We start from the raw sequence: 11,586 nt of genomic DNA on the forward strand, positions 1-11,586 counted from the left end.
GTAGACCAGGCTGGTCTCGAACTCACAGAGATCCGCCTGCCTCTGCCTCCCGAGTGCTGGGATTAAAGGCGTGCGCCACCACCGCCCGGCTAAGACAAAATCTTAAAAAATAGAATATAGAAGGAAAAGGGCAGATTACATAGCAGCAATTAAGTATGATAAAAATCATAGAAAAGTCTTTAAATACTCAAAACAGTACAGTGTTCTGCTTGAAGATAGTGGAGATGTAGTGAGATTTAAATACCAGCAGATTTGACACCGAGGAGTTGGGCCAAGGAAGACGGTGTCAACAACAAGTCAGTATGACTAACAACTATTAGTCACTAGTAAGGGAAAATGTGTGTAGGTATTTATGAGGTTATTCTCATAGTTTTAGTATGTTTGAAATTAAAGTAAGTTGAGGGACTGTTTGTGTTTTAAAGAAATAAATAAAAGAGCTATTAGTATCTTTTGTCCTTTATGTAATTTGGAAAGTAGATGCCAACCAAAGGTGCAAAATCATCATGAGTAGCGGGTAGTTCATCTTGAACCGTTTGGTTTTTCTATATTTTATATCAAATAACTGCGTTATCAACAATTAAGGAAAGTGTAAGGATTAAAAATACAGTACACTCACCTGAAGTAAGCCTTCATTCATGTACATCCTCCAGTTGGTTTACCAGGTCTGTAAGGTAAGTTTGGTAATGTTAACTAGTGAGATTGTGGGTGACTAGAGCACAGCAGACAATATGAACTTGTCAAGTTTTAGCTAGTCTCGTAACCTAATAAATGCTTTGAATTCACACATTTTCAAAACTTCATAATGTTGCTAATTTTTCTAGAATTATGAGTCTTAAAATTTTCTATTTACTAATATGTTCTTACCAACTTGAGGAGCCATAGATCAGCTACAGTGGATCACACGTCCATAGACGGGGAAATCACTTTGTACCTTAAAACTACACAATACTGCATGGGCTGGCGCCCATGTTAACTGTGAAGAGAGAATTAAATATTTTACACTACAAGAACTGTCTTGAGTAAAGAATAAAATGACCATTTTTTTAGAGCATGACACTAAAAATACAAAACACAGTCGTGTTCATTTATTCTTGCTGTTTTACGGTGGTGCTCATTGCCCTTTAGGATGACCCCAGTACTGTTGTGAGACAGAGTGACCGATGGGTCTTCTCAGTCTCTTCCCTCCTAGTTTGAAGAGGACAAATAGACGAAGAGCTTACTAATCAATTTCTCTGGCTCACTTCCTGTGTTTTGGTGCCATTGGACTTTAATAATGATTAGCTCCATCAGTACAAGCTTTAATGTGTAGCCTTTGTTAAATTTGTCGTACATTCTTCTCTTCATCACCAAGAAAACAGCAGTAGATTTTTACAGTCGTGTTAAAGGGTATAGAGACATGGCTCAGCAGTTAAGAACATTTACCTCTGGGTCTTACTGAGGACCCAGATTCGGTTTTCTGTACCCACATGATGAAAACAGCTATTTGTAAGTCCAGTTCCAGAATCAGACACCGCTTCTGACCTCCTGCAGCACCAAGAAGCACATGGTGCATATATGTACATTCCAGCAAAACACCCATAAACATAAAAATCTAAAATGATTTGTATGGAATTGAAACAGATGGGTAAAATGTATGAATTTCTTCTTCCTCACAGTATAACATCCAAGCTTATCCAACGACAGTGGTATTCAACCAGTCCAGCATACATGAGTATGAGGGGCACCACTCTGCAGAACAAATCTTGGAGTTCATAGAGGTATTTTCAGCTAGAGACTTTGGCTAGAAGTCTTTCTGTTTACATGTGTACTTTGGATAACTTTGTTAGGACTTACTATTTTTGTGCCAGAAGATTGTGAAAAACTTTTTTTTTTAAAGTCTTTGGTTCTGTTTTGTTGTTGTTACCTACTATGGTGTCTTGTATATGGGAGACACTGCTACTGAAATACGTGAGATTAGAATTTCCCGTGAAGCCTGTCACCATTTGCCTGTTTCCTCTCAATGCAGAAGGCCAGGCATTCTGCAAGAAACTTCTGCATTGTTGGCACGGAAGTGCCTGCGTCCACAACATCTCCATGGTGTTCATTGAGTCTTGACTGATCATTACAGGGGCTTCTGACCACTCATGTCCATTCTACTCTGTTGTGTCCATCTGTCCTCCCCCTGTTTTAATGGCTGTCCTAGTAAAACGAGTGTGTTAATTACTGTGATACAGGCCTGAGGCTCTCTTAAAACTGCATTCGGAATATACAGTCTCAAGAAAAGTATATAGCTCCTCTATTTAAATATCAAAAAGTAATAGTAGTAGGCTTTGTGTTAGTAATTAAGTGGCTATTTCTAAACATATTATTGTATATGTTTAGTATATAATAATAGCATTAACAGGCCTGTGTACTATCGGGATTACTCCCAGAACTTGATTATATGCTCTACTTATGTAGTTTCCAAGATAGCTCTTTTCCCAGCCTACAGGGATTTCAGTGCTAATGTGAAAATATATCTTCTAAGAAAAATGATGGGCAAAGTTCAAACTTAATAAATTTGGTAATTCACATTTTAAAGCAATTCATGATAGATTTCTTTTAAATATCTAAGTGTCCTTTTGATTTCTCTAAAATAGGAACTTTCTAAATGACATACCCCAGCAACTAGCCAGAAGTACATGAAAAACTTGGTATATATAATAATTTTTTCTTTTTCTTTTTAGGATCTGAGAAACCCTTCAGTGGTCTCTCTGACACCCACCACTTTCAATGAGCTAGTCAAACAGAGAAAGCATGACGAAGTCTGGATGGTCGATTTCTATTCTCCGTGGTGCCATCCCTGTCAGGTTCTCATGCCAGAGTGGAAACGAATGGCCCGGGTATAGTAACGTCATGCTTGCTTCACGGTTACATTAAACCGAGGTGATAAACCTATAAGTAGATGATTTATACAGACCTGATTGAATCGTTAAGACCCATCGCTGTCCCAGCCTACTAACTGAACCATCTGATATGCTTCTGACAAAATACTGCCAGTGTTAGCCCCAAGGTCATCTGCATTTCCTGTTTTACATTTTTCTGTCATGTTATTTTTAGAGCTTACAGATAACATTTCCTCACAATATTGTGGGTCTTAAAAATAAGCAGCCTTAGTCAGGAAGTGTGGTGGTGCTGGCATTCAGAAGGCTGACCCAGAAGGATCAAGAGTCAAGATTATCCTGGACACAAAGATGCCCGTTCTGTCTTTAAAATAGACAAACTAAAACTAAGCAAAACAGAACATAAGCTTAAACAGTAAGACATTTATATAAGTTTCCTATAAACAGTGTTATAAAATACTGAATGAAAGCAAATTATTTAAATACTAGAATGGAAAATGAAATCAGTAGTTCTTATTTATCCCTCAAATAAAAATAAATGGAGTTAAAGAGAGTTATTGTGTCCTAACATTTAAGATTGTGTATTTGATAAAAACGGAGTGTGAGTCAGACAGTGCTTACCTCCAATAGAAAAAAATATTGATTGCGAGCATGGGGACCCTGGGTAGGATAGAAGGGGAGGGAGAGGAAAAACATGTATAGCTCAATAAAAGCAATTTTAAAGAATATTTTTTGAAAAGTACTAGATTATGTTTTGGCTACTGGCATTGAAATTTTGAAATGCATATTTTCCCACATGATAAACGAGCCAGTTATTTCATCTGCAATAACTATGGGAAGTTCTTAGTTACTATAAAAATTTCAAAGTATATTAACACATACAAAGTTGTCATGAGGGCTGTACAGTTAGGAGCACTGACTTCTTAGAGACAACTCAGTGCTCTCTCCCGTCTTAATCCCAGACCCAGGGTTCCCGTGCCCTCTTCTACCCTCCCTGGGCAGTGCACACACGGTACACAAGGTGCAGGCAGAACTCTCATACACAGAATTTTTTTTTGTACTTTAAAGTTATAGAGAATTTTACTGCAGTCATTGACCCATGTGTTGACTTTGTTCTTTTGTAGACATTAACTGGACTGATCAGTGTGGGCAGTGTGGACTGCCAGCAGTATCATTCTTTCTGTACCCAAGAAAATGTTCAGAGATATCCCGAGATAAGATTTTATCCCCAAAAGTCAAATAAAGCTTATCAGTACCAGTAAGTATTCTCTCAAATTTGAAGACATCTCTTAAAATCCTTGGTTATACAGTTAGCCCAGCATATGTGATTGGGAGGCCACCACTGGGTGAGCCCACACAGGATGATGAGGGAATTGAGCAGTAAAGCTGGTTACATTCTAGTCAAGACGCTGGGAGAGGAAGAACTCAGGCTTGCTAAGTCCTTGCTGGCCCCGCTCCCGTCCAGTCCTGGCCTGCATCATTTACAGTGGTCCTCACACTTGGTGGGAAGGAGTCATACCATCCTGTCGCAGAGAAGGAACTCACCACATCAGACTTTGTGGACTGCCCTAGTGTACACCCATTCTATACTAAGTAGGTATTCAAAAAACAAAACACAATCACTATTAAGTAAAGATTGAGCCATGAATCTCTTGGAAAAAAATGCAAGAATTAGCTATGGAGAATCACAAAATCACGTACAGTTCTGGGTTAATGGGGAGGGTACTTATGAAAAATATATCTGAAGACACATAACTCTTAATATACTTTCTGGGAAGAGACACTCGGTGACATTAACTAGTCAACACTTTTTTTTTTTAATTGCTACAGTAAGATTGTTTCTTGACTGCATCCAGTAATATCCGTCTACAGCTCTGTATTCTCTTTCCTTCTTTCAGTAGTTACAACGGCTGGAATAGGGACGCTTACTCCCTGAGAAGCTGGGGGCTCGGGTGAGTAACTGTACTGCGCGCTATTGACAAATACTGGTTCAGAGCAGGGTATTCTCGTGTGCGCAGTTTCCTGTGAGTTAGAATTCTAGCATTTGAAGCCTTGCACAGGCCGTTTTATGAAGGTAGAACCAAGCGTCACTCCATTACTCTCCTCTGAACCATTGCTCACGTGGGAAGGCCTGTGGGATTGCCGTGGACTGCTTGCTTTGCTTCTGTCTAATGAGAAATGATGTGTGGTCCCCTTACTGCAGATTTCTGCCCCAAGCGTCCACAGAGTTAACACCTCAGACTTTCAGTGAGAAGGTTTTAGAGGGGAAGACTCACTGGGTGGTTGATTTCTATGCTCCTTGGTGTGGACCTTGCCAGAACTTTGCTCCAGAGTTTGAACTCTTGGCTAGGGTAAGTATTGTTGTCTAGTTAAATCAGTAACTTTTACTCACATGCATGTTTTAATAATTGGTTAAAACATTGTAAACTAATTTTTAATTTAGTTCTTAAAAATTATCTCTCAATTTAAAAAAATTGTTCCTATAGCTACAATCTTTTTTTAATATTTATCTATTTATTATGCATACAATATTCTGTCTGTGTGCATGTCTGCAGGCCAGAAGAGGGCACCAGCCCTCTTTACAGATGGTTGTGAGCCACCATGTGGTTGCTGGGAATTGAACTCAGGACCTTTGGAAGAACAGGCAATGCTCTTAACCACTGAGCCATCTCTCCAACCCCAATCTGTCTTTCTTGAGGCAGGTTTCTCTTTGTAATGCTGGCTGACTTGGAATTCCCCATGTAGAGTAGGCCAATCTCAAACTCAGAGGTCTGCCTGCCTTTGCCTCCCAAGTGCTAATATCAAAAGCATTTAATAACGGACTGTGGAGCCCACGAGTGTGTGCACCTGTTACCCTATAGCTGCACTGCTGACCTGCTCAGTCTCCCCGCATGTGTTTGTTCCAGTAGCCATGGGCTCAAACCAGAGACAGCAAACACACTGTGTCCCAGAGCCAACAAGGACTGCGTAGTGTGGAAGATAGTGATGAACAGAGGGTCTACACGCAGGCTGTGAAGACACGCAGAGCTTTGTGTGTGGTAGACAGGTGACGCAGAGGAGCCCAGGGCACGGGGAAAAACTAATTGCAGATATCTTGTGTTTGAGGTGCTTGGAGGCATTCACAAAGAGCAATTCAGTAGAGTAGATTAGCATCAAGGAAGAGTCATCAGCACAGAATTATGTAAGAGCTCACTGAGAGAGCGTCATAGTGGATACCCAACGGTGGGGCTGTGGGGGCACGAACTGGCCTCAAGGTAAAGAAGGAGATCCCTATGCTGGAAAAGGTGTGGTTTGGGGACTGTAAGTAAAGTAGGGAAGACAAGAGGCAGGTGTGGACAGCACCGTAAAGCAGACGTGAAGATGAAGTCAGGAAGGTGTCTGTAGGTTAGGGCAAGGAGAGGTCCCTGTGGCCTTCAAGCTGTTCAGGTGCTGAGAATGATAATAAGGGAAGTCAGTTGAGAGCACCACACACATGGCTGGTGATGGAGGGATGGAACCCAGATGGCAGCGTGCGTGCTGCTTCTGAGAGGGAACCTGTGACCTCTGCAGTGTGTGGGAAAGAGTCAGGGCTGGCCTGGACAGTACAGGAGTGAAGGCTGACCTGGGCAGTGTAGATGTTTGGTCAGCCATGCACTAGACGAAGACAAGTGCTGGGGTCAGAGTTGAAGCCTCGGGTGCTCCTGAGAAAAGACTTCATGTCAGACAAACGGCAGCTAGTGGGCAGCTTAAAGGGCTTGGGAAAAGTACAGACAGTCTCACTGAGATTTAAACATGACAAATCCTTAAATGTATAAAGAACTGAAATATGTTGGCTATGTAGTTACCAAAATAGTTTATGCCGAAGATACAATGGCAAGACCTGTGGCTATTTTTGTTTTTCAGATGATCAAAGGAAAAGTGAAAGCTGGGAAAGTGGACTGCCAGGCTTACCCTCAGACATGCCAGAAAGCTGGCATCAAAGCCTACCCAAGTGTTAAATTTTACCGCTATGAAAGATCAAAGGTATGTCCAGGCTTTCACTCTGTGCCTTCCTTCAGCCAGCCAACTCTGCTGCTCTCCAGTTTGTCCCTTCACCTTTAAAAATATTTCTTATTGAGACATCTTTTGCGCTGTATGGAGGGATCTTACAGGGTTTTCTGGTTTGCATGCTCTCAGCGGCCGTACGAACTTGGTGCTCCGTGAGTGGAAAGACACCTAACCAGACCTTCGTGCCTGGTGCCTCTGGGTTGTAGGATTTATTTTGTGGAGTTCCATATTTGCTACTTTTTACTACAATGATTGCTTTTTTTAAATGTTTCCTTACAAGAAAAAGAACTGAAGGGAATTATTTTATAATGTTTTTGAAATAGCCTTAGTAACTGAACCTTTTTGAGGAATATGTACTAAGGATTTAGATTACAAGTAGGGTCCTTTCTTTGGTTATACTTGTTTTGGGGCACCGTTAGCAATATGCCTTTTTTTTTTTCCTTTGTTTGTTAGGAAACCAGACTGGCATTGAACTCACAGATATCCAACTGCCTCTGAGTATTGGGGTTAAAGACATACACCACAGTGCCTAGCTGTGTTAGGTTTTCAGTCAAAGAAACCAAAACTCTACTCTAGTCAAAATCTCACCAAACCAAGGTCTATGATCACTGAGTCAAAAGCTGCATCTTTCAGTTGACAAAATGGTTAACTGAACCCACATAAGGGCCTGGGCCATCTTCCCAGGTATAGTAGGGTGGCTGTCACAGAACTATGATGCTTTAACAAGAGTACTGATCTTTCTAAGACAAATGAAGACACATTTTTTTCCTACTAAAGTTATTTTGTAAGAAATTAAATGAAGGACTAGGATGTGAGCTTGACGGGACGCTTGTCTTCGTGGTTCTCCTTCTGTAGTACTGAAGGCGGACAGTGCTCACCTCCCAGCTCAGCCTTCTGCACACATGTGCCCACCAGATAAGGCTTCGGGGTCAGTTTGTGTCCCCACAGTCCTGCTCCTGTTACTGTCCTTTTGAGTCTGGGTTAACTGCTCTGCAGCGTGATGTACTTGAAGAAACTTGAATTTCAAACAGCTTTGGGACAAAAGAACGTTGAGGCATGACTAAGCAAGCTTCTTGTGTGGAAATGTCATGTTTTGATTTAAGTACTTAAAAGATAACATGAGTGTTTTTAATTTTAGAAAAGTATTTGGGAAGAGCAAATAAATTCTAGAGATGCAAAAACTATTGCTGCCTTAATTTATGGAAAATTGGAAACTCTCCAAAGCCAAGGAAAGAGAAACAAGGTAAGAGCCAGGCCTACAAGTGAGTGGCAGCTTGCCAAGGTGGATTCTTAGTATGCACTCCATGAAGAAATAACTATTCAAAGACATTGTCACTTTGGAGAAATGGGACAGCCAAGATTGTATCCTCTAGATAATGAAATGGCTTTGAAATTTGTACACTCACCATTTAACAAGAAAATAATCAAGCTTCTTCCATAAATAACCTGGACTCCAATGTACCTAGCAACATCTCTAATACACCGAATTAGGGAAAGACAGGTCACCCACAAACAGAGTGGATAAGTCTTGTTTACCTAAAAAATGAAACATGCATCCATGCTACATGGTGAATTTTGAAAAAATACTTAGCTGAATGAAGCCAGTCACAAAGGGCTGCATATTATATAGTTCTGTATATGTGGAATGTTCAAAAACTAACTAGTTAGTTCAACCACTAGCCTGGTGGTAGGCAGGGCAGGGTGAGAGTAGACATGGCAGTGGCTTACTAAGAGTAAAAAGGAATTAGACTTTGAAGTGCAAAACATGTTCTGAAAATACTGGTCTAACTCTTGAATACACCACTGAACTTTCATTGTGGATTTTCTCTCTTTAATATGTGAAATATGCCAGCCAGGCTTCCTGCTGCACACCTTTAATCCTAGCTCTCATGGGGCAGAGGTAGGCGGGTCTGAGTTTGAGGCCAGCCAGTAATAAGGTCTTATTTCCAAAATAGTTTTTTTAAAGAAAATTATACAGCAATGTTATTAAAAATAGTGATAGCTAATAGTTATTTAATTAATATTGTTTAATGTAAATAAAATATTGAGTATTAGCAGTAAATACCCTAGAACTTCAGCATATTTTAGGTAGCCAAGTTTCTTTTGCGCTTGGTATGGGGGAATGTGTATTAGCCCATAATCCCTTAATCCTAAATTTGTGTCTACCCATCAGCACTGCAGAGTCCTGCCTGTTGCCCTCCTGTGGCCAATTGGTTTGCTCCCATTTGAGTCTGTTTCCGGCATACTGAGAAGCAGGTGCTGGAGTAGGATTTACTGCAGTCTCATCTAACGCTGGAGGAACAGACACAGCCTCTGGAGACCTGAGTGGGGAAAGAGTTATAGAGCCTGCCCCGTCTATGAGGCAGGGGCAGAAGAGATGCCAATTCATGTCTTCTTGATGTCTAAAGTAAACATGTTCTTCTAAAGATTTAGTTATTTTAAAACTTAGGATTTATGTTTTATATTTTATTACTCATAAACCAAAATACCATAACTGAAATTAAGAAAGGGAACCTGCAAGATCTCACTTAGTGTCTTTGCTGCTGCGATCGAACGCTCTGACAGACGCACAGTTCTGTGACAGTTGTCCTAGTACCCACTGGCGGGGAAGTCCTGCGGGCGCGGGGGTGGAGCAGCTGCATCACACCCAGTCAGGACTCGTGGCTGCCTAGGGCTTCTCCATCCACACAGTCCCAGTCCCTGCTGGGAAATGACACTGTCACAACGGCGATTGCAGAGGCCTCTCTGGTGTTGACAGCAGCAGCCAGCACACTCAGGGAGTGACACACTAGTTGCCACACCAACTGTGGGCAGCTGAGACTGACCTTGCCATTGTTAATGAAGCGGGGAGTGTCTTGTGTTATACTCCATCAGTAAGAACATATTGATTAGCTTGTAATACCTTTTTCTTTTAATTATCTTTACGTTAAATACAGGATGAGCTTTGATGATGTTGAAGAAAAAAGAATCTGGAAAACAACATCGGAAGATCCGTTTTCCAAACGTTAGGATGCTCTTGAGGAAGCAGACGCAGTGACCTTGGCCTTGCCGTTGCCCTGTGCTCCTCTGGCTGCCACAGCCTGCGGACACTTCCTGTCTGGGACCTGGGACGGAGGCCACACTCCGGTTCTTAGCTGCCTCTCTGTTGTTGTTGTTGTTGTTAATCCCTTTAGAATGCACACACCATTCTTAGCTCAGGGCCAGACAGGAGTGTTCCCTGGGCCACGTGCAGGCCAGGCACTGGTTCTCTGGCTACCAGGCTGATGTTTGTGCATCTGTTACATTCTGTCTGTACAGAGTGGACATGGGTTTCTACTGTGATCTTACGATGGTCCTGACAGAAAGTGACTTGGTTTTCCGTCACCCCTTCTACAAATTCTGCCTTTGACCACATATTTTATTTTGACTACTTTCACAATGCGGCAAAATAAAAGCGCACCCATTTTTCATACTGTGTACTAGTGTATATACAGAGGTTCTCCTTTTGTTTTCTTGTAAGAATTGGAGAGATATTCTTAACACAACAGTGAATGTAAAACTTGTAAACTATGATTCTAGAACAAAGTAACGAAAGTATCTACAGCAGTTAGACAGCATCAGAGTCCCCGTGTCTTCACGAGCACACATTCGTTTGCTTGTTTTCATAAATGTGTTCCTGCTGACAGTTTGGTTTGTGTTGTTTGTGGTGTCTCCTGATGTTTACACATTTTCCTCTGGGGTCTCTGTTCTCATCATTCACATTGATTCCTTCTCCTGTCCAGTCTTCACTGTTCATATAGGAACAGTAATTTTACATTTATTTTAACGTGGCTCATGGTGGTACTGTTCCTTGGTTATTCCTGTCAAATGATGTCTTTTTCAGTAAAGAATTGCCATAGCAACTGCAGTTATTTTTACTGAAATCAAGCACATGATGGACTCTCTCCATTTCTCAGTTTGGACTAAAGGGCCACAAGGTTTCTCCTGCGACTCCAAACCCTGAGTGCCCTATGTTTTAATTCTCAGAGTGTGTGGGATGGTCACAGGACACCAGGGAATAAAGTCAAATGATTTTTCTAAAATTCTCTTGAAGATCGTTGTGTTTGGAAGATTTTTATCACCGTACCATACTCCCTCGTCTGTCTTCATAAAGCTTACAGCATAGGTATGACTTACAGAAAAGCAGCGCACTCTGTTCTCAGCACTAACCCATTCAGCTTCTGTTTTATTGCTCCGCTCCCCTGACTCAATTATTTTGTACATGTGAGCAGACATGGTGGTTACCTTTCCTAACGTACTTTTTGAATCATGACTGATAATGGCAAAAGCCTTTCACATACTAAATTTGAAAACATGGAATTTCTTTTTAAAATGGCTTGTTTGTTTATGTGAAATCCCCCAAATGACTGCCCTGCCCAGTGGAGTCTTAGAAAAGGTCTGCTGAGATAGAGGGCTGGCTAGAGGACACAAAGGAGTTTACAGGACCCTCCTATCACAAACACGTCAGTAGTGGCTAGGTACTGAGATTGCCGCCTGTAATTATTTCCTGTACTTATTGATAAACATTTTATAGGCAGTAAATTGAACAGTGTCTGTTTTCTTTCCTTAAGCTATATGCAGATAGAAGGTATGTGGAAACTAGAACCTCCTGAGACATCAGGTTACGTCCCTGGGTCTAGAGTGACCCACCTCAACACTCAACAGTGTTGCTGGATCTTCC

General features: G+C 41.3%; 1 protein-coding gene across 1 annotated transcript in view; it reads left to right on the forward strand.

Moving 5' to 3' along the window:
- Dnajc10 (DnaJ heat shock protein family (Hsp40) member C10) overlaps positions 1-10,942 on the forward strand; it is a 37,816-nt gene extending 26,874 nt beyond the window's left edge. The window contains exons 16-23 of the mRNA XM_005346640.1: positions 1,656-1,757; positions 2,706-2,861; positions 3,986-4,119; positions 4,760-4,813; positions 5,065-5,212; positions 6,744-6,863; positions 8,026-8,130; positions 9,824-10,942. Coding sequence (XP_005346697.1) covers positions 1,656-1,757; positions 2,706-2,861; positions 3,986-4,119; positions 4,760-4,813; positions 5,065-5,212; positions 6,744-6,863; positions 8,026-8,130; positions 9,824-9,835 — 831 coding nt within the window. The 3' untranslated portion in view covers positions 9,836-10,942. The remainder of the gene's footprint in view (positions 1-1,655; positions 1,758-2,705; positions 2,862-3,985; positions 4,120-4,759; positions 4,814-5,064; positions 5,213-6,743; positions 6,864-8,025; positions 8,131-9,823) is intronic.
- Positions 10,943-11,586: the final 644 nt, after the last annotated feature.

This window comes from Microtus ochrogaster, chromosome 4, assembly GCF_000317375.1.
Source record: "Microtus ochrogaster isolate Prairie Vole_2 chromosome 4, MicOch1.0, whole genome shotgun sequence".
Taxonomy (NCBI): domain Eukaryota; kingdom Metazoa; phylum Chordata; class Mammalia; order Rodentia; family Cricetidae; genus Microtus; species Microtus ochrogaster.